We start from the raw sequence: 27,961 nt of genomic DNA on the forward strand, positions 1-27,961 counted from the left end.
GCCTTGTGTGTCCTGTCCTGTCGGGGGCCGGTGCCTCAGGGTTCAGTCCTGCCCACGTGAAAGTGGTTTGTGTCTCCCTGGGGGGTGGGGGGCCTGGTGCCCGTATAAAGAGCAGGGCCAGCATCCCTCCGGCCCCCAGCTGAGACCACCACCACTCCCCACTGCAAGATGGGGGTAAAAACCAGCTCAGAGCTGATGGCACAGTGGGGCATGTTCCTTTCCTGCGGTGGCTGTACCACGAGCTCAGTGTCTCAAAACAGCAGGGATTTGTTGTGTCCCAGCTCTGGATGCTGTGAGGGCGAGGATACCCGGTCTGTCCCGGCTTCTGGTCTCCGTGTTGCGTGGCCGTCTTTTCTGTCTTCTCTCATAAGGATGCATCTTTGGGTTTAGGGCCCATCCTACCCCAGCAGGACTGCATGCCAACTAATCACATCTGCAAAGGCCTTATTTCTCCGTAAGACCATAAGTCTGAAGTTCTGCGTGGACGTGAAATTTGGAGGGACACCATTCAATCTGATGTAGGGGTGCAGTGGCTGTGTGAAGGCCACGCCCACTGGTCAGGCGCCGCCGCCCCCCCCCGCCCCGCCCCGCAGCCGCAGACCAGGCTCCGGGGAGGCCCTGGCTGGGCTGTGGTCCCCGGTGCCCGGTGCAGCTCAACACAGGGGTTCCGGCGTCGCGCTCTCTGCTCTGGGCCTGGGAGCTCCCGAGGGTCTGCCTTGAACAAAGCCCTGCCCTCAGGAGCTTGGGTTCTGGGGGTGGGGGAGAATACACAAAGTACAGAGACGTATGCTGCGGGGACATGAAGCCACAGGCGACGGAGGCAGTGCGGGGGGTGCAATTTGGACGAGGCATCGGGGGAGCCAAGGGAGGGGGCTGTGGGATCCTTTATCCCAGGGAGGTGGGACCCTGGGGGGACTGTGGGCAGAGGAGGGGGCGGGGCCTGACTCAGGTGCTCACAGGCGCCCTCTGCTGGCGGCTGCGGGGAGGACAGACGGGGGAGGGCGCCAGGCGCATGAGGATTGTGCTTGTCCAGGTGGGGGCACAGGAGGGGAGGAGCGGGCTGGGTTCCCCGAACCCAGAGGAGGAGCTAGGAGGGTGCTCCTGGGACCGTGTGGGTCAGACCGCAGGGGGCTGCTCAAGTTGCCTTAGTGACGCCCGTAGTCAGGGTCAGGGTCACAGCCTCCTCTCCTCAGACCCTCCTCTCCTCCCCCCACTGCCCTCCCCCACCCCGCCCCCCACCGCCCTGAGGCTGGAAGGTGGCTCTGGCCCCAGCACGGACTCATGTAAAACTCCCCACGTCTCAGAGGCAAAGCCAGCCCCTCATCTCCTCATTTCAACACAGGTTGATATTTCTTCCTCGTTTTCCACAAAACTGTTCCATTGACTGTAGCCAAGAAAAGGAAAATCGCAACAACACCGGCCCGGCGGACAGAGACGGCCACCATCTACATGCTGGAGCCTTATCCTGTCCCCACACACCCGGGTACGTGGGTGTGTGTACACGTATGTACCCGAAACCTCGTTCTGGAATTGAGGTTCGTGTATAAAAATGGTTTAAGTGTTTCTCTCCGTAGGCACAGTGGACAGGCACCCATGAAGCCATCCCACATGGAGGGGGTGGTGTGTGCGTCGTCCCGAATGCCCCCGGCTCCCCTTGCACCCCCTCCCTCCGCCCTCCTCCTCCCCAGGCGCCCGCTGGTCCCGTCACTACAGATCAGTCTTGTTCGACTGTGGAGTGAACCAGTATTTCCCCACCTCCCCGCCACGTGCCAGGTACTGTGCGGGGGCCCGCAGACGCAGCCGCCAAACGGAGACCGTGGGGTTTGCGGTCCGCAGGGAAAGACGGATAAGTAAAAATAACGCCCGGTGGACATGAGGGGGCTCTTGAGTGAAATCGGGATGACAGGACGGTGGTCCAGGCAAAGGGCACAGCCCGTGCAAAGGCCCTGGGGCAGTACCATGGCTGGTGTGTTGCAGGAACAGCGAAGAGGAAGCCCGTGTGTATGCAGCAGAGTGAGGGAGGGGGAGAGAGGGAGGAGGGGAGGGCAGGAAGGCCCCCAGGACGTTGATGGGCGTTTGCATTCTGCTCTCAGTGTGATGCGGAGCTGTAGGGAGGGGTGGGCTGAGGAGAGGAGGGATGTGGAGAGGTCACTGGCTCCCAGGGGACAGTTATGAAGATGACCGCGTTCCTTGGGCTCCTTCAGTGCCCATGAGCGTCACCCGAGTTCCCCATCAACCCTGGGCAGCAGCAAACGACGTGGGCAAAGGTGTCCTCCAGCGAGGGCATTGCACCCCCCCACGGGGACCCCCAGGGGGTCACATCCAGTGGCTTTGATCTCTTCCCAGGGGTCTTTGTTTTAAGGCTGTAAAACAGGAGGAGCATCCCATGAAACCACCTCGGTCCCTCCCCCTTCTGCACAGAGGCGTCGTCCACTGTCTGTAACTTTGTCATTCTTTTAAAAACGTTTACATGCACGTTTATGGATCCAGGGACAATATTCAGCATTGCGTGGTGTGTGGCCTACACATCTTCTATGGGTGGCATTGTGCCGTCCCTCTCTTGCACTAACTCTTTTTTTAAAATTAATTAATTAATTTATTTATTTATTTTTGGCTGTGTTGGGTCTTAGTTTCTGTGCGAGGGCTTTCTCTAGTTGCGGCAAGCGGGGGCCACTCTTCATCGCAGTGCGCGGGCCTCTCACTATCGCGGCCTCTCTTGTTGCGGAGCACAGGCTCCAGACGCGCAGGCTCAGTAGTCGTGGCTCACAGGCTTAGTTGCTCCGCGGCATGTGGGATCTTCCCAGACCAGGGCTCGAACCCGTGTCCCCTGCATTGGCAGGCAGATTCTTAACCACTGCGCCACCAGGGAAGCCCTCTTGCATTAACTCTTGCTTTGGTATCTCCCACTTACACCCCACACCTCTTTTCCCTGCTGTGTAGTATTCTACCCTCAGAAGACACCACAACTTACCCACCCAGCACCCTGCTGATGGACATACCATCGCAAGCCTTCATAGGTGCCTCTTGGGAGGGAGTGTGTTTAACCAGAGGTCAGAGAACTGTGGCTCGTGGCTGCGTCCGGCCGTTCCCTGTCTTTGTAAATAAAGCTTTATTGGCACACAGCCACACCCACCAGACTGTGTATGGTCCATGGTTACTTTCTCACCAGGGACCCACCAACCCCCAAGTGCTTACCTTTACAGCTCTTTCCAGGAAAATCTGCAGCCCCCAATCTGCCCTCTGGTTTTTCTCCTTTCTCATCGTGGGAAACCTTTGGCCGCTACCAGAGCAGAGTGGCTCTGTGGTCCTTTTGCGGGGGACATACATCCTTGGCTTCTTTCGACCTTTCAGTCTCAGTTCTGAGAGTTACTGCTGATTTTGATCGCCGTTTGACCTACGGCAGGTCCAGAGGAAATTAAGCCGGGGTCGGGGGGAAGGGGGCGGGTGGGCCATTGCAGGAACCGTGAATGAAGTGGGAGTGTCATTCCTGAGCGCAGTGTGATGTAGTGTCTGCCGGGCATCTCACCGGAGAGTCACGGTTTCCCCCTTTGTGATTAATAAGCAATTTGCAGGGAGATCCTTGAGTCTCTGCAAATACCACTCCTCCTCCAGGTCACCCCACAGTGTCAGCGCCCACTGACGATTCCTGCCCGAAACCAGGACCCTGGTGCCCAACGGGGACCCTCCTTCCATCCCTCCTCCTAAAGGTACAGGTCAGGATCACATACCTGCTCTTATTTCCAATTTACAGAGAACAAAAGGGGAATCCAGGCAGGTGAACCATCTTGCCTTGAGGTCGCGTGGCAAAAGGGCACAGCTGGCATTCAGACAGGTTTTTTTAATTAAAAAAAAAAAAGCCTTATTGAGATATATTCACATACCATAAAGTTTACCCTTTTAAAGTGTATAGTTCAGTGGGTTTTAGTACATTCACAGAGACATGCATCCATCACCTCTATCTAATTCCAGAACATTCCATCATCCCAAAAGGCAACCCCGTGCCCATGAGCAGTCACCCCCATCCCCTCCCCCAGCCCCTGGCAACCACGAACCCACTCTCTGTCTCTGTGGATTTGCCTGTTCTGGACGTTTCACAGAAACGGAATCCTACAATATAGAAGCCCACGCAGTTTTGATGGCAAGTTACTGGATCACACTGAGGCTGGCTCATTCAGAAAAGAGAATTTATTCATGTCTTTCTCATTCTAACTTGGGGGGGAAAAAAAACCCTGACGACTCCAGCGTTCAACATGGTGTGCACTCAGCCCCTCTTGTTCCCAAGCACAAATTCCCAGGGCAAGAAGCCCTGTGGGGCAGGTGTCCACTCCTGTGGCGAAAGGGGTGGGGAGAAGGGGCCACGGCCCCTGGGCGGCCACGGCTGGATCTCTATTCCTGTTTCCAGCCCCTCCTTCCTTCCTTCCCCTTCTCCAGGCTTTCTCAGGGTTGGCCAAGCTGTGCTTCAGACCTCCCCCTCCCCGACCCCGTCCTGTCCAGGGAGTGGGGTTTGCTGAAAGAGGGAACAGGGAGGGGTTGGTCCAATGAGGAATCATTTCCCATCCCTGAAGCCAAATGGTGGGGACCGGGGAGGATCCGGGGTCCCTGCAGGAAAGTGGATGGGCAGCTCCTTCCCAAGAGAGGGAAGGCAGTGGAGTTGGGGGCACTGAGAACTGGAGAGCTCTGGCTGCTTTATGTCCTTAGACGTGTGAAGGCGGCAGGCATCTGGGGCAGGTGGGGACTGCGGTGTAGTGTTTCTGGGGGACGCATCCTGAGCCCCTAGGCCCTTGTAGGATGGGCCTAGGGCTTCAACCCCCTGGAATGTGCCAGAAGAGCTGTACACAGCCTGGGCAGTGAGGGTCTTCGAGGCATGGAGGGGGCAGAGCCAAAGGGCACCAGGGTCTAAGGGGACGGAGTGTGGCTGACCATCAACCAGGAAGACACTCAAGCTGGCTGTGCAGAGACCACTGAAGGGAAGGGGCCACCGGCACAGGGCAGCTCCAGGCCGGGCCCCCCGCCCCACTTGCTGACTCTGCCCCGCTGGCTGACCTTTCCACCACCACCAATAACCCCCAAGCAGAGGGGGGCAAGGCAGGGACTCAGAAAGGACATTTCCCTTCGTGGGCTCAACCCTCTTCACACCCACACCCTATGAAATGAGAGTCTTGCTAGTAAAAGTCAAGACGGGAACGCAGTGGATGTCTCCTCATAACTTTGCTGCCCTTACCTGGAGGCAGAGTCCCAGGCCGCACCTCAGACCCGCAGGATCGGGATCTGCATTCCTGGCAGGATGCCCAGGTGGTCTCGCGCACATCTGAGAGGTGCCAGCCAGGACTCTGCCCCCTGACCCCAACCTGGACCCTCTGCTGAGGTAAGCACCTTACCTGTCCACATCAGCAGTTCTCACCTGGGGCAGTTCTGCCCCCAGGGGACCCTGGGCCACGTCTGGGGACATCTGTGGTGGCCACGACTGGGGGTGCTCCTGGCACCGAGTGGGTGGGGCAAGGATGCTGCTCGGCCGCCCACAGAGAATGACCTGATCCCAAATGTAGACAGTTTTCCTTTAAGATAAATTTATTTAAGTTTGGGTAATTATTTTGAGAAACCCTATTCTGGGAGATGAACACTAAGCAAGTGCAAAGGTCCTGGGGCAGGTTTTTGACGACAGATCCAGAGAGCCAGGCAACTTGCCAGAAACCTCCCAGCCCCGGATCCCCCACCAGGCTCTGTCCTCACCCTCATTGCCTTTTAAGTAACAGTCCAAACCGTGGGCCTCCTGCCGTGATGCCAATGTGACAAGGTTTCCTCTGGCTGATAATAAATCAGAGAGTCGGCCTCAAGGGCTTCAAATGCTTTCAGGCGCACAGCCTCAGTTTTCTCTGCCATGACCTTTTCCCTGATACGGCTGAGGTGTGTCAGGGAATAAACTCCAGGGATGAGTATTGTTCAGGATGTGGGATGCTGAATTTAAGTTCCCGGAGGTCAGACTCAAGCTAGACTGGGCTCTTTCCCTCAGTGGAAGAAAGAGGCTGAGAAAAATACCTCTTTGACTCACAGGAGAGCTGATGGGGTTTTATTTTTATTCTTTTAAACGACTCTCCCGGCACATCAGAGGGCCACAGGGCTTCAAGCATTCTGTCTCCATGGAGACAGAGCCTATCTCCATCCTGGCTCCACAAGCCCAGCCTGGGGCTGAGCCGAGGACCAGGGGCTGGGCAGGGCCAAGGGGTGGAATGTTCTAAGAGGACTCTGGACCCCTCACCCGGGCTCTGCTCCTCCCCCAGTCCTGATGTCCTGCTCCTGTCTGGGGGTGGGCAGGTGGCTTCTGGTAACAGTCATGATAATAGCCATTTATTGAATGATCAAGATGTCCCAGGTGCTATGCTGAGCCTCACCTATTAGCTCACTGAATCCATGCCAGGGGCTTCACCCTCTTAATCTCACTCGGCAAATAAGGAAATGGAAGCTTGGCTGTGTAAAGCGTGGGAAAGACGGTGTGGGATCACAGGAAGCGTGTGGGTTCTGGAGTCCAGCTGGCTGGGTTCAAATCCCAGCACCCTCACTGTGTGACTTTGCCCAAGTGACTTGACCTCTCTGAGCCTGTTTCTCCCTCTGTAAAGCGGGTATGGGAACAATACTTACCTCTTATGTTTGCTATGAGGGTGAGTTTGCCTGGGGAGCAAAGTTTAAGGGGGGGGGGTGCCAAAAAACATCAAGATAAAGATCATTTTAATGCAATAATTTTTTCTTTTTTTTTGAAGATCTGGGTTGTGTTATTTATTTATTTTTATAAATTTATTTATTTTATTTATTTATTTTTGGCTGCATTGAGTCTTCATTGCTGTGCATGGGCTTTCTCTAGTTGCGGCGAGCGGGGGGTGCTCTTTGTTTCACTGCGCGGGCTTCTCATTGCGGTGGCTTCTCTTGTTGCAGAGCACGGGCTCTAGGCACACGGGCTTCAGTAGTTGTGGTGCATGGGCTTAGTTGCTCCACGGCATGTGGGATCTTCCCGGACCAGGGCTCAAACCTGTGTCCCCTGCACTGGCAGGTGGATTCCTAACCACTGCACCACCAGGGCAGTCCAATGCAATAATTGAAAAAAAACTAAAAATAATGCTGAAAAAATCCATGGTGAACAAAATGTCAACATTCTAAATAGAATCAGAATTACTGAGGTTTCCTTTGGCTCAGTATGGCACTGTTTCTGATCATGTTTTTATTTTAAAATAAAAACAAAGAAAATAAATTTAAAATGAAGTCCGTGTTGGTAGACTGCCCCCAGTGGCTGTGTGGTGCTCTTTCTCTTACAGCCACTGATCCCTGTTTCTCCAACCCTGCCTCAGGGCCTTTGCACTTGCCACTTCATTCTCATCTTTGCTTGAAGGCCATCCTCTCTAAGTCTTCCCTGAATATGCCTCCTAAAGCCGTCCCTCCACTTCTGTTTCCTCCATTGCATTGATGACGGTGTAAAATATCTGGTTTATTTGTCTGTACCAACCCCAGGCATTTGTTGTGTGGATCAAATGAGTTCATACATGTCAAGCACTTAGCACAGAGCCTGGCACCTGGAAAGAGCTATGTGGCTTATCAATAAACAAGTAAGTATATAGCAAATTAGAATTAAATTAATTAAATTAAAATGAGTATAAATGCTATGGAGGAAAAAGGAAGCCTGAGAAAGGAAGTAATGGTAGCTGAACGATTTTCGATCAGGTGGACAGAGAAAGTGATGGGAGATTGAAAGAGTGGGCCATGCATCATTTGGGGGAAGGGAATTTCAGGCACAGCCTGTGCAAAGGCCCTGGGGCAGGACCATGCCTGGTGTGTTGGAGGAACAGCCAGGAGGCCCGTGTGTCTGGAGCAGAGGGAGCGAGGGGGAGAGAGGGAGGAGGGAAGGGCAGGGAAGGGACAGGACAGGTTGTGCATGGCCTTGTGGGCTGCAGGAAGGACTGGGGTTTTAATTTTGGGACATCTTAGGGGAGTTTTTTTTTTTTTTTGAAGTATAGTTGATTTACAGTATTGTGTTAGTTTCAAGTGTACAGCGAAGTGGTTTGGTTTTATATATATATGTATTCTTTTTCAGATTCTTTTTTTTAATATCTTTTCTTAAAATTAATTAATTAATTATATTATTTATTTATTTATGGCTGCGTTGGGTATTCGTTGCTGTGCGCAGGTTTTTCTCTAGTTGCGGCGAGCGGGGGCTAATCTTTGTTGTGGTGCACGTGCTTCTCATTTCGGGGGCTTCTCTTGTTGCGGAGCACGGACTCTAGGCACGTGGGCTTCAGTAGTTGTGGCACGTGGGCTTCAGTAGTTGTGGCTTGCGGCTCTGTTGCTCCGCCGCATGTGGGATCTTCCTGTACCAGGGCTCGAACCTGTGTCCCCTGCATTGGCAGGCGGCTTCTTTACCAGTGCACCACGAGGGAAGTCCCTTTTTTCAGATTCTTTTCCATTATAGGTTATTACAAGATACTGAATATAGTTTCCTGTGCTCTACAGTGGATCCTTGTTGTTTATCTCTTTTATATATGGTAGTGTGTATCTGTTAATCCCAAACTCCTAATTTATACCACCCCCTTCCCCTTTGGTAACCATAAGTTTGTTTCCTATGTCTGTGAGTCTATTTCTGTTTTGTAAATAAGTTCATTTATATCATTTATTTTAGATTCCACATGTAAGTGATATCATACGATATTTGTTTTTCTCTGTCTGACTCACTTCACTTAGTATGATAATCTCTAGGTCCATCCATGTTGCTGCAAATGGCATTATTTCATTCTGTTTTTTATGGCTGAGTAGTATTCTGTTTTGTGTGTGTGTATATATATATATATATATATATATATATATATATATATATACACACACACACGCACAACAGAATATATATATACAGGATATATATATATATATATATATATATATATATATATATATATATATACCACATCTTTATCCATTCAGCTGTTGATGGACATTTAGGTTGCTTCCATGTCCTGGCTATTGTAAATGGTGCTTCTATGAACATTGGGGTGTATGTATCTTTTCGAATTAGAGTTTTCTCCGGATATATGCCCAGTAGTGGGATTGCTGGTTCATAGGGTAGCTCTATTTTTAGTTTTTTGAGGAGCCTCCATACTGTTCTCCACAGTGGCTGCACCAATTTACATTCCCACCAACAGTGTAGGAGGGTTCCCTTCTCTTCACACCCTCTCCAGCATTTATTGTTTGTAGGCTCTTTGATGATGGCCATTCCGACCTGTGTGAGGTGATACCTCCTTGTGGTTTTGATGGAGAGTTTTAAGCAGGGTTGACATGATGCCCATAGAGCACTCAGCCCAAATGCGTCCATATCCTTCGAAATATTTTGGACAGTATGTGTACATGGCAAGCGTGACAGAAAGTGTTGCTGTTGATATAACAGAATGATTGCTATTTCTATTTCATAAGTTACAAACTTGAAACTGCTGAGCGCGGTGCCTAGCACATAGTATTATCAAAGTGTTCTTTCTTGTTGCTGTTATTATTATTATTCATGATTGTATACTTAAACATTCCAAGGACAGCCCTGTAAATGCCAAGTAAGCACCGTATAGAACTGTGCGCTACTTTTAGTGTTTTTCCTGCTGTTATCAGTGGGAGGAGCCCGTGCCACCTGGGGGCCTGGTCTGTCCTGCCTAAAGCTTCGCCGTCACCTACCCAGAAAGCAGGGGCTACGGGCCCGGTGGACTCAGTTTACCGGCCCGGACTGGGCGCCGGGATGCGGGATGTGAGATTCAGGATGTTCCAAGTGCGATGTGGGATGCGCGATTTGGGGTGCGCGATGAGCGCGGAGGCGGGATGCGGGATGCGGGATGGGCGATGCGCGCGGGGGGCGCCGCCTCGGCGAGGCGCGCTCTGGCCGCCAGGGGCCGCTGCGGAGCCGCCCTTTTGTGGTCCTGATGCTGGAGCGAGCGGGCGCGCGGAGGAGGGAGGAGGGCGCGGGGACGGGGCGGGAGAGAGGCGGGAGGCGGCGTCCGTCGCTCCAGCTGCGAGTCCGCCCGCCGCCCGCCGCCGCCGCCGCCGGCTCGGTCCCGCGCCCGCCGCCCGCCTTCGCCCGCCATGGCCCGCCTAACGGAGAGCGAGGCGCGCCGGCAGCAGCAGCAGCTCCTGCAGCCGCGGTCCTCGCCAGTGGGCAGCAGCGGGCCCGAGCCCCCCGGGGGGCAGCCCGACGGCATGAAGGACCTGGACGCCATCAAGCTCTTCGTGGGCCAGATCCCGCGCAACCTGGACGAGAAGGACCTCAAGCCGCTCTTCGAGCAGTTCGGCCGCATCTATGAGCTCACGGTGCTCAAAGACCCTTACACGGGCATGCACAAAGGTGGGCACCCGGCCCCCTCCCTCCCCTCCCCTCTCCTCCCTCGGCCTCCCCACCCCACCTTCCGGCATCTTCTCCCCCCCACCCCACCAACCCTCCTCTCCTCACCTCCTCCCTCTGCTTGCCTCTGCCACGGCATCATTTCTCCCCCCCACCAACCCTGTTCCACCCACCCCCTCCTCCCCCCTCTGGGGGTGCAGCTGACAGATCCGAGCTGGCCCCCTCCCCTCCTCCGCCCCCTCTCCCTCCCTCCCCACCTTCCGGCATTCTCTCTCCCTCTCCCTCTCTCTCTCTCTCCCTCTCTCTCTTCTCTTTCCTTTTCTCTCCTCTCCCATCTCCCTCTACCTCCCATCCTCCCCCCCCACCAGCATCCTTCTCCTTCTCTCTCTTGCTCTCTCTCTCCCTCCCTCTCCCTTTCATTTCCTCTAGACCCCCACCCCTTCCTCCCTCCCTCACCCACTCTTTCCTGCCCTTTTGCTTGGGGAGCTGCCTGAACACTGCCACCCCTCCCTGCCGCCCCCCTCCCCATTCATTCGGCCTCTCCAGGCCCCGTCGGGGAAGTTTGCACCTCTGGACTCCATTGCTTTGGTCATTTTCACAAAGCCAGGCCGGTGGGGCAGGTCCAGCCGGCCACGGGGGACACGGATGCCCAGGATCCCGGGCTAATCGGTAACTACAAAGAAAGCGGGGTGGGGGGCTGGGGTGCGGGCAGCTAAGCCGGTCAGGGGGAGCACCAGCCTCGGGTGGTTAAAAGGCTACCGTTTGCCCTCCCCCCTGCCCACCCTGTCTGGAGCAGCATCCCCCTCCATTTCTCTATGGCCCCCCACCCTGAATGCCGCCTCCACCTTTGGCTCAAGTTAAAACTGGCCAAGCCTGTTAGCAGTGTGTTGAAGGCTGAGGCCAAAGACGATGAGCCTGGACCGTCCATCTGGCAGAGCCCAGATCCTGGGGTGGATGAAGAGGCGTGGGCGACCTGTGAGCCCAGCGGGGGAGGCAGGTGGGGTGTGGAGGCCTGCCCGCCTCCCTGCCACCTGATTCTCTGGTGGCATGCTGGGAGGGGGTGCCAGGGACTGTGGCCCCAGCCCTGGGCTCTGATCATGGCCCAGTATCCGAATGGGGGTGGCCCTGACAGTTCTTCCGGCAGGGGCTGGGGACTGCGGGTGGGGATGGTAGAGGCTTTGTGCTGACACCCCAGGTGAGACCCTGGAGGGGTCTTTGGGATGGATCAGGTCCCATGACCTATTTCAGGCCCCATTCATGCCTGTCCTCCCTTCAGTGTGGCAGGCATGGTAAGCATGAATACGTGTTTGTTGAATGAATGGATGAATGAATGAGTGAATGACTCAATGAATGATGGGTCAGGGCAGGCCATAGGGAGGGTCTGGTGGGTTGGAGCCCAGGCCTGCCACTTCAGCTAGACCCTCCAGCCGGTACCCTGGGGGAGGAAAGCAACTCTTCCCATCCCCCACCTCTTTTCAAATCCAACCATCACCAAAAAAAAAAAAAAGGGCCTGGAAAATCTAACTTCTCCCTGTGGCCTAGGAGGGCAGAGGGCTTGCACTCATCCACGAGTCAGGCTAAGGGGTCCACGGCTGTACGGAGGGCTCTTTCCACAGCCCTCACCTCCTGGTGTGTCTGAAGGGCCATTTTCTAGAAAGATTCTGGTGGGGTGGGGGAGTGTCCACGTGGCCCCCCACAAATGTTGAATTGAAAGGCTGTCGGTCAGCTCTGGGTCAGGGAGACAGATGGGGTACGGGGAGAAGGAGACACCCGGTGGCCCTCCCCTCGTTTCTCATTTTTAAATCTCCCCTGGAGACCCCTGCCGCCCCCGCAGCGTGGGAAGGTGAGGGAGAAACTGTGGCTGGATTTTCACCTGGTCAGAGCCTCAGTTTACCTTCTGTTAACAGAGCAGGGTCTCATGAATGTGGGTGGGATTATTTTTTTCTGGCTGGAGAATGTTGGGATGGGGGGCATCTCAGGGTGTTTCCCATTTGCGATCTTTCCTTGGAAGGTGAAAATTAGGAAGCTGGATGTCCATGACACCTGGCCCTCAACCTCCACTTTGCAAGAGACTTGGGTCGGGCTGAGCCCTGGATGCAGGGCCTGGGGGTATGGGGGGTGGGGGTCTTCCCCTTCTATTCCCCCTCCCAGTACCATCAGGACCCGAATGGTTCCCCCTCCTGATCCCACCTATGCTGGGCCTGGCAGGACCTTACCTGTGGATGGGATCTGGGGGGACCTAAAGGCCAGCAGCTGGGATCAAGGCCTGTTTGTGGGGCTCAGCTGTGTGACCTCTGGCCAGTGGCTGCCCCTCTCTGGGCCTCAGCCAAAGGGAAGTGGAAGGATGCCTGGGAGGTTGTGGTGTGGGGACGAGCTCCAGGCCCCTCCTGCCAACACGTCTCTAGTTTCGTTTCTGGGGAGCCTACAGGGTGCAGGGTGCCTGCTGGGGGTGCTGGCTGAGAACCATGGGGTGGGAGTGTGGACCCCGGGTTGTGGAGAGAAATCCCCTGAGAGCTTTCTGGGCCACCGGAGGCTGGGCACCAGGGGACCTGAAAGGGCCGGAGTGGGGTGAAGTGAAAACACCCATTGTGGTCCCCGTGACCCCAGCACCCAGTGGGAGAAGGACCATCCAGTATCACATTATTCTTATGATCACCATCGCACCCTTAATTTTCACATTTGGGGGCCTGTTTGATCCTCAGTGAAGGTATCGTCACTCCCATGAGCTTGTGAGCACCTGTGCATTTCATCCAGAAGGGAAACTGAGGCTGGAAGGGCAAATACTGGGTCCCAAGGACCGACCAGAGCTGCCCCCCAGCTGTCACCCACCTGTCTCCCTCCCAGGCCAGAAGAAGCAGAATTCTATATCTGTGTGATGAAGGGGCGACAGTGTCCCCCAAGCTGAGGATGAGGACCCCCCCCCCACCGCGGTGGTGTTGGGGGGGGGAGGGGAGGGGGCGGGGCTGTGACATCTGACAGCCGTGGCCAAGGGTGGGGGGTAGGGGCACCCCATTTCCTATGGGCCGTGCTGGGACCAGGAGAAAGGCAGGGAGTCCAGCTGGGTCCTTGGGCTCTGGGGATGGGGCAGCGTTGCAGGGAGAAGGCAGGGCGGGAAGTGAAGATTCCTCAGGAACAGGGCCGGCCCCTGGGTGCTGGCTTTTTTTTTTTTTAAGAGAGAGAGATGGAGACAGAGGTGGAGAGACACAGCAAGAGCAGAGAAGGAGAGAGATACACAGAGACGGAGGGAGGGGGAGACCCAGGGAGCCGCCCCCAGACCCCCCCCCCCACACACAGGAAGAGGCAGAGAAAGGGCGGGAGTGGGGCAGAGCTGGAGAAGGGGGGGCAGGGAGGCCACGAGACCTTACCCCCGCCGAGATCGGCGCCCCATCCAGAGAAAGGAGGCCTCCCCCGCCGCTCCCAGCCCAGCTCGGGGCTCAGGCCAGGCACTGGGGGGTCTCCCACTGGCCAGTGTCCAGTCATCACCCCCTCCAGTCACCTGCTGGGGGACAGGCCCCCTCTGGGACCCTCCCTCCGAAAGCGCTGGGTGCACGTGGGGTCCCCGGAGGTGCCTGGTGTGGCTCGGGCCGTCCCTCTCCCGATCGGGCTGAATATTAATACCCAACCTGCCCGGGGCAGGCGCCTGCCAGAGGGCTCGTCCGCTGCCGCGCGGCCCCCATTTATGGTAATCACATATATATTTGCATGTTAATGACAATATTTGTCTTAAAGCGGAGGTTGTGAGGGGGGCCTGTGCAGGTGGAGGGGGCGGGTCGGGGGCCTACGGTTTCCATGGGAGCACCAGCTGCTCGGCTGGCGGCAGGGGGGGAGGCTGTAGCACGCCGCGATTGAGGCGTGAGATTCCGAGTGTGACGTGCCAGCCCCAGGGAAACGGCGGGCTGGGCGGCCGGCAGGCGCTGCCTGGCGCGGGGGACGGAGGGAGGGGACAGCGGCGGGGGGCTGGGGAGAGCCACCAGGGCTAGCTGTGCGGCTTCGAGCCAGGCACACCCCTCTCAGTGCCTCAGTTTCCCATGATGATGGGTTTAACAGGCTTTTCTGAGGGTGACTGTGACATCGTTTCTGCCTTCCTTCAGGCTGAGGGCATTGATTGAGCGCCTACTGTGTGCCGGTGTTGGTGCGGGGCTGAGATTCCGAGCAAATAGGATTCCCTATGTGGCACGATGGAGTCAACAAGCCGTAAATCCATCTACCCCTATGACCAACATTTATTGAGCGCCTGCTGTGTTCCAGGCCCCGTCCTAGACCCGGGATACAGTGTTGGGCAAACAGATAAAAATCCTCTCCCAGACTCGTCCCACCCCCAGATCCCATATGGTGGGGGACACAGTGAGGAACCAGGAGGTTACAAGGCACTGATGTCAGGGCTGCGATGGTGGAAACACATGAGCGGGGACAACCCAGAGGAGGCCCCAGCCTCCTCAGTGCTGTTATCTATAGAGTTGGGAGGCCAGCGGGACCTCCCATCTCGGAGAGGGTTGGGGGATGTAAGGACCGGAATGGTGGTTAAAGCTCTTGACACAGGGCTGGGCACAGAGCCATGCTTATTATGCGAGTAAGCTGAGACCTGAAGGGTGGGAAAGCTCTGTTGACGGGGAAGGGTGTTCCTGGTAGAGTATGTGCAAAGGCCCAGAGCAATGCTGATGCTGACTCTGGGAAAGTTCAAGCAGGGGAAAGACAGAGTTTTTGCCCTGGTGGGAAAACAGCAAAGAGTCCTGGGAGCCCCAGGGTCCCCTTCTGATGTGGGGCATATCTGGCAGGGCTCCTCTGAGAAGTTCTGGCATGGGGGGTGGACCCACGAGCTATCTCTGAAATAGGCCCGTGACTCTCTCTTTCACCCCTGATGTTGGCAGATGAGACCCTCGCCATTAGGAGCACTCAGTAGGACCACACTCACTAATTTAGCCAACACTTCCTGAAAGCCTTTTGGGGCCTTGCCTTGTACTAGGCAAGAGAGATGTGAGACCCCTCTGATCGGTAGACAGAGCTAGACATTGGCACCTATAGCTGGAATGGTCAGGGTTGTATGAAAGGGAAGGGATGCAGGGTTGAGGGAACTGGATAGGACGTTGAAGGCTCTGCCTGGGGACTCTGGCTGCATGGCGGAGGGGCATTAGAAGTGGGGTTTTGAAGGATGAATAGGAGCTTGCCAGGTGGAGAAAGCGTTTCATGTATTTATTCACAGAGCACTTTTTTTGTTCTGGGCCCTTTTATGGGTGTGAAAAAAAGCAGTGAGTCAGCTAGGTGGATGTCTCTGTCCTCATGGATGTGGACAGAGGGAACTGGGTTTGCAAAGGCCTGGAGGAGTGAAGGGGCACAGATGGAGTAGAGGAGGAATTAGGTGAGGCATGGGAGGTGAGGCCAGAGAGTTGGCATGGGCTGGACCCTGAAGAGCCTCTTATGCTGGACTGAGCTTGGACTCTTTCCTGAGGACACTGGGGAGCCATGGAAGAATATGGAGCAGGGGAGGATCTCAGACCTGCATGAAAAGGGAGCTTCATGTCCTGTTAACTGTCATGGCCACCATTGGCCTCTTTCCAGCCTCCCAGCCTTGTTCAGCATATGCACATTTCCTACACACCTGGATGGGTACAACAGAAGCTTCCCCTTGGGGCAAGCCTCACAGTGTGGGACAAGAGGGTCACAAAGAAGCAGACATGTGCTCAGGTCGCAGTGGTTCTTAGAAAACCAGGTTCCCCTCCCCCACATGGATAGGCGAGGAATTGGGGCTCAGAGACGGGCAACACCCAGACTCAAGTCACACAGCAGTATAGGTAGGTGTCACACCTCCCAACCTGAGACTTGACCCACTTTGGAAGAGAAATAAAGGAGTCAGAGAAAGAGATGTGATTGTGGAGACATAGACTCAGGATGAAAGCCATCCAGGGATGCTGGCTGTCCTTGTGCAGGGCCAGAGGGAGGGGCTGCTAGGTTTGGAAGACACTGACCTAGCAATAGCCCTGTTGGTCTGGGGTCATGGTCATCATCACTGACATGTAAGCTCTGTGAGGGCAGGGACTGTGTCCTGTTCACCATTTTTTTTTTAATTAATTAATTTATTTTTGCTGTGTTGGGTCTTCGTTTCTGTGAGAGGGCTTTCTCCAGTTGTGGCAAGCGGGGGCCACTCTTCATCGCGGTGCGCGGGCCTCTCACTATCGCGGCCTTTCTTGTTGCGGAGCACAGGCTCCAGACGCACAGGCTCAGTAGTTGTGGCTCACGGGCCCAGTTGCTCCGCGGCATGTGGGATCCTCCCAGACCAGGGCCCGAACACGTGTCCCCCGCATTGGCAGGCAGACCCTCAACCACTGCGCCACCAGGGAAGCCCTTGTTCACCATTTTGAAGTGGATCGTGTGGATGAACAAGGGCCTGAGGGAATGAGAGGATGGGAAGGTGAGGGAGTGGTTGGATGTGGGGGGTGGGGCTGCTCAACAGGTGGATAGATGGATACATGAGTAGATGGCTCTAGGTATGAATGGACGGATGGGTGACAGTGACTTGTCTGTATGAGTGCATTGCTGGATGAAAGAGTGGGTAGACAGATGAAAGGCTGAATGGATTGATGGATGGATGGGTGGGTGGGTGGGTGGGTAAATGGATGGATGAATAGATGGATGGATGGATGGATGGATGAATGGATGGAGGAATAAATGGGTAGAGGGGTGGATGGATGGGTGAGTGGACGGATAGAGGGACGGATGGCTGGCTGGCTGACTGCTGGATGGATGGGTTGGTGGACACCCCTCCATTTACCACCTTCCTCCCCACCTGAATGGGAATGACCATCAGCTTTGCAGCCGGGCAGGCTTGGTTCCTATTCCTGGCTCTGCTTTTTATTTCTGTGTGATCTTGGACAAACCACCTTATCTTTTTTCTGAGCCTTAGCGTCCTCCTTTGTAAAAGAGAAAGAATATCAATAGTTGTCTTACAGAGTAGTTGTAAAAATTAGAATTAATTTATAGAATGTAGTTAATGCAATCACTGTCAGTAGTGTCTTGTGTATACTTGGTGTCAGTAAATGGTTGGGTAGCCAGATAGTCAACAACTGTCTGTCAAGTCTCTGGGATGTGCCAGCGCTAGGCTCTGGGGGACACAAAGCAATCTGAGGGGAGGAGGGATTGACAATAAATGAGCAAACAGTTGAATAAGATTTGGGTAGGAGAGAGTTGCTCTGGAGGAAGTAAAATGAGATGTGTGTTGAAGGGTGACAGCTGACCTTGGGTGACTGAAGATGTCAGGATGTGACATTTGGGATGAGACCTGCAATACAGATGAGAAAGATGTTCTAAAGCCAAGGGAAAGGCATTCCAGGAAGAGGACATGGCATGTGCAAAGGCCCTGAGGTCAGAATTAGTTTGCTGTGTTGGGAGAATAGTGGCCTGTGTGTCTCAGGGCCCAAAAATCTGGAGGTAGAGAGCACAGCATGTGCAAAGGCCCTGGGGCAGGATAGGGCCTGGTGTATCAGAGGAATAGCAGAGATTTCTGCCACCACGGTTGAGCCCAGCTCCTCTGAGGGGCTCCTGAGAGATGGCGGGTTGCCTGCAGATGTCATGTAGGGTAGATTGTGACCTCCCCTAACTGTCCTCCTACTTCTCCCAGCAGCCTTTAAGGGTGGAGTCTTCACTTCTGAGAGGTGGGGAGGGGGCACTCATTATGTCCTTGTCCCTGACCCTCTGCTAGGAGGAGGGACCCAAGGAAGCATTCCCACCACAACTAGGGGTCTCCCGAGCAACCTCATGGGGAAAGGCAGGCTCAGAGAGGGGAGGGCACCTCCCCAAGGACACACAGCATGTTCATCATAGCAGTGTCTACGTTGGAAGGGTTTTGGTGTCATCTAGAGCTACCCCAAGTGGGCGGGCAGGGCTGCAAGGTCATTTCTTCACCTACCTACCCACCCCCTCTCTCAACTGTTTGTTTTTTTTTTTGTCGCTATTATGTGCCACCTTTGAGTGAACCAGACCTACTGTGCCCACGAGGAGCACAATGTGCTGTGAGAAAGTTGTCAGAACAGCTGAGTGGTCCTAAGGGTGGTGATCTGTGGTGATTAAAAAAGTCAAATCGTCATCTCTTGGTGGGGGGAGATGAGGAGGAGGAAGGGGTCCAGTGAGGTGGGTCTCACCCAGAGCGATCCTGCCCCCTGGGGGACACTAGGCATTGTCTGGGGACATCTGTGGTTGTCATGAGTGGGGGGGTCCTGGCTTTGGCTGGGGACCAGGGAGGCTGCTCCACACCCTACAGCACCCAGGATGGCCCCCACAGAGGATGACCCGGCCCCGATGGCAGCAGTGCCGAGGGGGAGACCCCGATCTAGGATCACACCAACATTCTGGCCTGAGCGGTTGGTGGTCAGTGTGGTGTCATGTAGACAAGCCCTCAGGGTGCTCAGGATAGAACTATGGAGTCACCCTCACTCTCCCCCCCCTCACACCTCTGCTCCCCATCCCTCCCTCCTGATGGCTCTGCCTTCTAACCTTCTCCACATCCACTCACTTCTCCCCCCAACTCTGTCTACCCCATCATTGCCCACCTGGACCGGCTTCGTCTCCTCCACCCCGGTCCCTCGTCTCCCATACTCACCCCCCACTGTCTGTCCTCCCCACAGCAAGCTGAAGGTGCCTGTGAGCACCTGAGCCAGACCCCACCCCCTCCTCTGCCCACAGCCCTCCAGGGTCCCAGCTACCTCCCTTGGGGTAACGGCCCAAGTCCTCCACAAGGCCCTGCACGACCTGCCCCGTCCCCTCCCCTCCTCCCTCTCTCCCCCTTGCTCACTCTGCTCCAGACACACGGGCCTCCTCGCTGTTCCTCCAACACACCAAGTCCGGTCCTTCCCCAGGGTCTTGGCACGGGCTGTGCCCTCTGCCTGGACCACACTTCCCCCAAATAATCACATGCCTCCTCCTTCATCCTCTGTAAACTTCACCTTCTCAGTGAAGCCATCCTGCAGACATGATTTATAATCTCAGCCACTCTCCAGCACTCCAAATGCCTCTTCCCTGCTTTCCCCCTTTTTTTTCTGTGAAAATGAGAACTTCTGATGTACCATAGATTTTACTTTGTATTTTATTGGTTTTTCTCTCCTCCCAATAGACTAGAAACCCTATTAAGATGGGATATTTCTGCCTTTTGTGTTCACTGATAGGTCTCGAGTGCCTAGAAAAGTATCTGAAACACAGCAGGTGGGTGGGTGGATGCACGGATGTATGTATGGATGGATAGGTAGCTCGATGTGTGGATGGATGAATGGGTAAATGAATGAATGATGGATGGATGAATAAAGTAATGGATGATAAATGGATAACGGATGGATGGATGGATGGATGGATGGATGGATGGATGGATGGATGGACAGGTGTATGGATGGATGGATGGATGGGTGGATGGATGGATGGATGGATGGATGGACAGGTGGATGGATGGATGGATGGATGGATGGACAGGTGGATGGATGGATGGATGGATGGATGGACAGGTGGATGGGTGGATAGATGGATGGATGGAAGGATGGATGGATGGACAGGTGGATGGATGGATGGAAGGATGGATGGACAGGTGGATGGATGGATGGATGGATGGATGGACAGGTGGATGGGTGGATAGATGGATGGATGGAAGGATGGATGGATGGACAGGTGGATGGATGGATGGAAGGATGGATGGATGGACAGGTGGATGGATGGATGGATGGATGGATGGGTGGATGGATGGATGGATGGAAGGATGAATGGATGGACAGGTGGATGGATGGACGGATGGATGGATGGATGGATGGATGGATGGATGGATGGATGGATGGATGGACAGGTGGATGGATGGATGGATGGATGGGTGGAAGGATGGATGGATGGACAGGTGGATGGATGGATAGATGGATGGATGGAAGGATGGATGGATGGACAGGTGGATGGATGGATAGATGGATGGATGGAAGGATGAATGGATGGACAGGTGGGTGGATGGATGGATGGATGGAAGGATGAATGGATGGACAGGTGGATGGATGGACGGATGGATGGATGGATGGATGGATGGATGGATGGATTGACAGGTGGATGGATGGATGGATGGATGGATGGGTGGAAGGATGGATGGATGGACAGGTGGATGGATGGATAGATGGATGGATGGAAGGATGGATGGATGGACAGGTGGATGGATGGATAGATGGATGGATGGAAGGATGAATGGATGGACAGGTGGGTGGATGGATGGATGGATGGATGGGTGGATGGATGGATGGATGGATGGATGGATGGACAGGTGGAAGGATGAATGGATGGATGGACAGGTGGATGGGTGGATAGATGGATGGATGGAAGGATGGATGGATGGACAGGTGGATGGATGGATAGATGGATGGATGGACAGGTGGATGGGTGGATAGATGGATGGATGGAAGGATGGATGGATGGACAGGTGGATGGATGGATGGATGGATGGATGGACAGGTGGATGGGTGGATAGATGGATGGATGGATGGACAGGTGGATGGATGGATAGATGGATGGATGGAAGGATGGATGGATGGACAGGTGGATGGATGGATGGATGGAAGGATGAATGGATGGACAGGTGGATGGATGGACGGATGGATGGATGGATGGATGGATGGATGGATGGATGGATGGACAGGTGGATGGATGGATGGATGGATGGGTGGAAGGATGGATGGATGGACAGGTGGATGGATGGATAGATGGATGGATGGAAGGATGGATGGATGGACAGGTGGATGGATGGATAGATGGATGGATGGAAGGATGAATGGATGGACAGGTGGGTGGATGGATGGATGGATGGATGGGTGGATGGATGGATGGATGGATGGATGGATGGACAGGTGGAAGGATGAATGGATGGATGGACAGGTGGATGGGTGGATAGATGGATGGATGGAAGGATGGATGGATGGACAGGTGGATGGATGGATAGATGGATGGATGGACAGGTGGATGGGTGGATAGATGGATGGATGGAAGGATGGATGGATGGACAGGTGGAAGGATGAATGGATGGATGGACAGGTGGATGGGTGGATAGATGGATGGATGGAAGGATGGATGGATGGACAGGTGGATGGATGGATGGATGGATGGATGGACAGGTGGATGGGTGGATAGATGGATGGATGGAAGGACGGATGGATGGACAGGTGGATGGATGGATAGATGGATGGATGGAAGGATGGATGGATGGACAGGTGGATGGATGGATAGATGGATGGATGGAAGGATGGATGGATGGACAGGTGGATGGATGGATAGATGGATGGATGGAAGGATGAATGGATGGACAGGTGGGTGGATGGATGGATGGATGGGTGGATGGATGGATGGATGGATGGATGGATGGATGGATGGATGGACAGGTGGAAGGATGAATGGATGGATGGACAGGTGGATGGGTGGATAGATGGATGGATGGAAGGATGGATGGATGGACAGGTGGATGGATGGATAGATGGATGGATGGAAGGATGAATGGATGGACAGGTGGATGGATGGATGGATGGGTGAGTGCACGGATGGGGGAATCACTGGTGCAGCGATGGTGACTAAATCCGTGGGAGGAGTCAACATGGCCGCAGGCAGGAAGTCGGGGGTCCAGATGAGCCCTGAGAAGCCCCAGTGTGTAAGGTGGGGGCAGAGGAGGAGAGAGCAACAGAGGCTAAGGAGCAGCAGCCCAGAGACGGTGTGCCCGAGGGAGTGTGAGCCCTGGGTCCTAGGTCTTGCCCTCTTGGACAGGAAGCAATGAGTTTATAAGCAGAGGGAGGGGCCCATCAGCCCCACTATTCTCAGCAAAGTGGGGGATGGCTTCAGGATGAGAGGTTGGACGAGGAGGTGGAGAGGGTGACCAGGGACAGGGCGTGGTGGAGAGGTGGCGCCACAGCAGAAGGGAATGTCTCCTATAATCCTTAGTGGATGGTATTATTATTTTATGGATGAGAAAGTGGAGGCTCAGAGAGGTTAAGTAGCTGGCCCTAGGTCACACAGCAGAAGGGCATTGGGCAGGGTTAATTCCCCATCTTTAGTCCCTAGATGAGTGCTGAATTGAAAGACCTTGAACCTGGGGTGCCAGTCTGCGGTGGGTGGGGATCAGAGGGGTTTGAGACGAGGGCTTTGCACAGTCGGTCATGGTGGGAGTCCTGGCTGGGGAGGGGAGATGTTGGTGGTCAGAGAGAAATGAACAAGGCTGTCTCTCCTGCTTTTGTTTCCCCAGCACAGCTGGCACATGACAGGTGCTCAGGAAATATTGACTGACCCGATGCTGGGCATGGGGGGCGGTGGAGGGAGGGAGAACAATGAATCAAATGTAGTCGCCGCCCTCCAGGAGGTGGTCTTGATATTAGCAGGTCAGTTTGGAAACAAAGTCATTCATTCAGTCAGTATTTATTGAGCACCTACTCTGTTCCTGGCACTATTTAAGTTCTGGGGACCCAAAACTGAACAAAATACAAACCTGCCCCCATCCTCTTGGAAGTGGCATTTCAGTGGGGGAGACAGAAAAAAAAAATTATGTGCCATTTGAGATGGTGACAAAGGCACTGGAAAAAATAGAACAGGGTGGGGGGTGGTTGAGGACTGTTTTTGGTTGCACTGGGTCTTCGTTGCTGCGCGCGGGCTTTCTCTAGTTCCGTCCAGCCAGGGCTACTCATTGCGGTGGCTTCTCTTGTTGCAGAGCACGGGCTCTAGGCGCGTGGGCTGAGTAGTTGTGGCTCGCGGGCTCTAGAGCACAGGCTCGGTAGTTGTGGTGTATGGGCTTAGGTGCTCCGCGGCATGTGGGATCTTCCCAGACCAGGGAATCGAACGAATGTCCCCTGCACTGGCAGGCAGATTCTTAACCACTGCGCCAACAGGGAAGCCCCAGGACTGTCGTTTTAAACAGGGTGCTCCATGGAGGTTTCACTGAGGGGGTGACATTTGAGCCAAGACCTGAAGGAAGTGAGAGGGTGAACCGTGCAGAGATCTGGGGGAACTACATCCCAGAACAGCTTGTGCAAAGGCTCTGGGGCAGGACGGGGCCTGGCGTGTTGGAGGAACAGCCGGGAGGCCCGTGTGTCTGGAGCGGAGTGAGTGAGGGGAAGAGAGGGAGGGGGGAGGGCAGGGAGGGGACGGGGCAGGTCGTGCAGGGCCTTGTGGGCCACGAGGAGGACTTGGGCTTTTACCCCAGGGAGGTGGGAGCCCTGGAGGGTTGTGGGCAGAGGAGGGACGGGGCCTGACTCAGGTGCTCACGGGCGCCCCCTGGTGGCTGCTCTGGGGAGGACAGAATGTGGGCGCCAGGGCGTAGCTGGGGACCAGGGCGGAGGGGACTGAGTTGGTCCAGGTGGGGCTGGACCAGGATGGAGACCAGGAACAGTGGCCAAATTCTTACTGAGCACGTGCTGTGTGCTGGGCCCAATGCTGGACACTGGGAACACATCAGTGACTGGGACACTACCTGTCTCCACCCCCCTGACCCAGCATCAGTTGGGGATGGGGAGGCTTCCCCGAGGAGCAGTGACTCAGTTGGGACCTTCAGGCTGAGGAGAAATGAGCCAGGCAAAGATGAGGGTGAGGGTGTGTGAACCAAGGAAATGGCAAGTTCAAAGGTAGTCAGTGAGGGACTTCCCTGGCGGTCCAATGGTTAAGACTCCACGCTCCCAATGCAGGGGGACCAGGTTCGATCCCTGGTCAGGGAACTAGATCCCGCATGCCGCAACTAAAAGATCCCACATGCCGCAACTAAGACCCGACACAGCCAAATAAATAAATATTAAAAAAAAACCAAAAACAAAGGCAGTCAGTGAGAGGCCAGGCGTGGGGTGTGTCCAGAGTCAGGGTGCAGCCAGGGACACGACCAGTGTCAATCAGGGTCAGTCCCCAGACCTACCAAGCTGCCTGGGAAGTGACAAAAATCCCAGACTTATGCATGAACATAAGGGCTATGAATAGTAAAAAGGAAAAAAAATTGTTTTTCTTTTCATTTTTAAAACAGTTTTTTTAGTTCATTAGATCAATGTAACAAGCTCCAGCGACTTAAGTCGTCCCCAACGCTCTGGAATTTTCTGGAACTCAGAAGCCCTTTACCCACCCCCAGTTTGGGTTTAGCACCAGGGGTTGTTTCTGACTTGCTGTGTGACCTCAGGAAAGCTGCTCAGCGTCTCTGAGCCTGGGTTAACTCATCTGTAACATGGGGATAAAAATAGTGAGAATCCAGGGATAGCAGGGAGAGCAGCTGCATGAGGGCTTGGCTCTGTGCACAAGGCTGGTACCACTTGGGGGATTTTTAGTCAGTCCTGCGGGGGTCCTTCCTATGAAGACCCCCAAACCCTCAGATCCAGCAGGGCCCAAACCGGGTTCCACCTCTTCCTTCCAAACTGCTCCTCCTCCTGGGTCCCCATCTGTACTAGTTTCCTGGGGTAGCCGTTACAAACGATCACAGATTCTCTCTCAGTCCTGGAGGCCAGAAGTCTGAGATCAAAGCTGTGCTCCCTCTGGAGGCTCCAGGGGAGGGTCCCTCCTGCCTCTTCCAGCTTCTGGGGGCTCCAGGCGTCCCTTGGCTTGTGGCTGCATCCGTCCAGTGTCTGCCTCCATATTCCCCAGCCTTCTGTCTGTGTCTCCTCTTCTGTCTCATATAAGGACACTTGGCACTGGATTTGGGACCCACGTGGTTGTCCAGGATGATCTCATGTCAAGATCCTTACTTACATCTGCAAAGACCCTTTTTCCAAATAAGGTCCCGTTTCCAGGTTCCTGGAGTGGATGGATCTTTTCTGGGAGGACCACCATTCAGTGCCCAGAGATGCTTATCTTCTGGGCTTCCTTAGCCCTGTGTCCCCACCTCTGCCCCAGGCTGACAACACACAGGGGTGTGTCTGTCTCTGCCTCTACCCAGCCTGGAGGCTTAGCATCACCCATTAGTCAAAGCATCGTCCCCAGAACCCCAGCTGAGCAGAGGCCTGTTGCCATGGAGGGACAATGGCCACCTCCGCCCCCTTCCTCAGAGAGGAGCATCCCCAGGGCTGGAGAGAGGAGCATCCTGTGGGCTGGGGGAAGAGCCCTGTGTCATGTGTCATGCAGGTATGGGCTTAAGTCCTAGCCCTGTCCTATCTGTGGGTGACCTGGGCCACTGGGAACCTCAGTCTCCTCATCTGTAACGTGGGCACTCTTCTCCCCACCATCGTAGGCTCTGTGGGGTCGGCCTGGGTCTCCATGTTTGGGAGGCCTGTATTAATGGTTCAGTTTATCTGTGCATCAAACAGTTGGTGTCTAGACTAGATTGTAGGTGGCCCACAAGGGTCTTTTCATGGATGCGCTTAAGGCCACCTTTGTCTTAAAATATTAAAGGTGTGGAGTGAGTTCAAGGAAGATGGCAGAATTGGGTGCCCCTGCCACTCCACACCCCAGGGACCAAAGCCCCAAAGGTGCAGGGGATGGGAGTGAAGCCCATGACATCGGATACCCCTGGCTTCAAATTCCAGCTCCACCCCTTACCTGCTGTGCAATCATAGGCAAGTCACTTTGTCTCTCTGAACCTCAATTCCTCCGTACTATGCATAACACCTCCCTCATAGGATTCCTGCAGAGAAGAGAGGGGCGTGGAGCCAAGTACCCAGGACAGCGAACGCCCTAAGTGTTCAGTGAATTGGCTGTTATTGCTACTACTGTTATCTTATAAGAGGGGAAATATTGTGGTGCAGAAGGGCTGGGACTGGAGTTAGACTTCCAGGGTTCAGATTCCACCTCTGGGACCCGTCGCTGTGTGACAGCTCAATGTCTGGTGTCTCCATTTTCCCCATCTTAAAATGGGGAGAAAAATAGATACAATAGTGCCATTCTCTTGGGCTAGGCTGAGGGTTTGAAGGGTTCATATGGGTGATGTCTCTATAAGATGCTTGGCACTCAGTGAACTTCAACTATTACTGTCATTATTACAACTTCAAGTCATGAAATTCCAAAAGCTGTGATCTTGGAGCAGAGAGCAGAGGACCTCGTCTAGAGGAGGGACCCTCTGGATTTCCCAGTAAAGAAGTTTCCTCTCTGGGGGTCTGCTTGCTTGCCTCCAGGGACAGGGCACTCCCTCCCTCCAGAGAGAGCCATGATGAGGTAGATCTAGTTGTTAGACAATTTTCATATATTGAGGAAATCTCTTGTTTCCCAAGGATCCCCCCATTGGTCCCTACTCCACCTCGGGTGTCGAGAGGTCAGCTCTTGTCCAGGCTTTGAAAATGGGGGTGGGTGTGAAGGGAACCATAGGGTTGTCAAGTACTGAGCATTCTGGGTTATTGGTTCTTGGAGGTGGGGCTGCCCTCTTGACCTGCCCCGCCTCTACAGAACCCCAGGGCTTGGCCAGCGCAGGGCTTGGGGTGTGTTTTGCTGAACACCTGGTCCCACCCTCTTGTCATTGACGAGGCTGGTGTATAGGGTGAGGGTAGGCAGGGCTGGAATCTGCTGAGAGGCTCACCCATTGTGGGCACTGGCTGGGCTGAGATTTCCCTGGGAGGGTCCCTCTAGGACTAGGATGCAGCAAAACAGACCCCCTCAATTGAAATGGGGTCCATGGCCTCTTCAACATTTGATCCAGCAGCACATTCTCTCAGAAAGGTGGTACTATTTTAAGGTTCCTTACAGGGAAAGTTAAGGCAGGGGCCTGTGACCCTCCACATAGGCCTGGGGGGCCTATTTCCCTCATAGGCCCTGGGGGAAATTTTTAGAAAAGATGCAAACTCCAGGCAGTGCATCCCAGTGGTTAGCACACAGTTCGAGGCGCCTGACTGCGTGGGATATTCCACTGTGTGACCTTGGGCAAGTCACTTCCCCTCTCTGTACCTCAACCCCTCATCTGTAAAACGAGGACAATGCCAACAGCTCCTTTGTGGGGTTGTTGTGAGGATTAAATGAGTCAGTATTGAGTATAAGCTTATTAGCAATAAAAACTAAGGAGCTTTATTAACATCATCACTAAAAGTCTGTGTTTGTTGGGAACTGTATTCGTTTGTTAAGGCTGCTGAAATAATGTGCTGCAAACCAGGTGGCTTAAAAAAACAGAAATGTAATCTCTCCTAGTCCAACAGGCCAGAAGTCTGAGATCAAGGTGTTGGCAGGGCTGGCTTCTTTTTTTTTTTTTTTTCTTTTTGGCCGCACTGTGTGGCATGTGGGATCTTAGTTCCCCGACCAGGGATCAAACCCGTGCCCCCTGCATTGGGAGTGCGGAATCTTAACCACTGGACCGCCAGGGAAGCCCCAGGGGCTGGCTCCTTCTGAGACCATTAGGGAGAATCTGATCCAGGTCTTCCAGCTTCTGGTGGTCCTGGCAGTCCTTACTGTTCTTTGGCTTGTCATACATCCCCCAGATTTCTGCCTTCATGTTCACATGGCGTTCTCCCTGTGTGCATGTCTCTGTGTTCAGGTTTTCCCCTTTTATAAGGGTACCAGTCTCATGCTGGATTAGGGTCCACCCTACTCTACTATGACCTCACCTTAACTAATTACATCTGCAACGACTCTATTTCCAAATAAGTTCACATTCTGAGGTCCTGTTGGTTAGGAGAACAACATATGAGCATGGGGGAGGAGGGAGACAATTCAACCCTAATAGAACCTGAAATTCGAGGTTCTATT

General features: G+C 54.3%; 1 protein-coding gene across 9 annotated transcripts in view; it reads left to right on the top strand.

Annotated features, from left to right (window-relative positions):
• Positions 1-10,087: 10,087 nt before the first annotated feature.
• Positions 10,088-27,961, top strand: part of CELF5 (CUGBP Elav-like family member 5) — a 64,947-nt gene continuing 47,073 nt past the window's right edge. For 8 of the 9 annotated variants that reach the window (XR_014241715.1, XM_082381245.1, XM_082381246.1 and 5 more), the window contains exon 1: positions 10,088-10,354. Coding sequence is in view for 7 of the 9 variants with exons in the window: in XM_082381245.1 (XP_082237371.1) it covers positions 10,096-10,354 (259 nt within the window). In the remaining 2 variants the exon portion in view is untranslated. Of the gene's footprint in view, positions 10,355-10,624; positions 11,021-27,961 lie in introns of those variants that run through there. The other variant, XM_082381249.1, reaches the window with a different exon arrangement.

This window comes from Balaenoptera borealis, assembly GCF_965194805.1.
Source record: "Balaenoptera borealis genome assembly, chromosome: 2".
NCBI classification, from domain to species: Eukaryota; Metazoa; Chordata; class Mammalia; order Artiodactyla; family Balaenopteridae; genus Balaenoptera; species Balaenoptera borealis.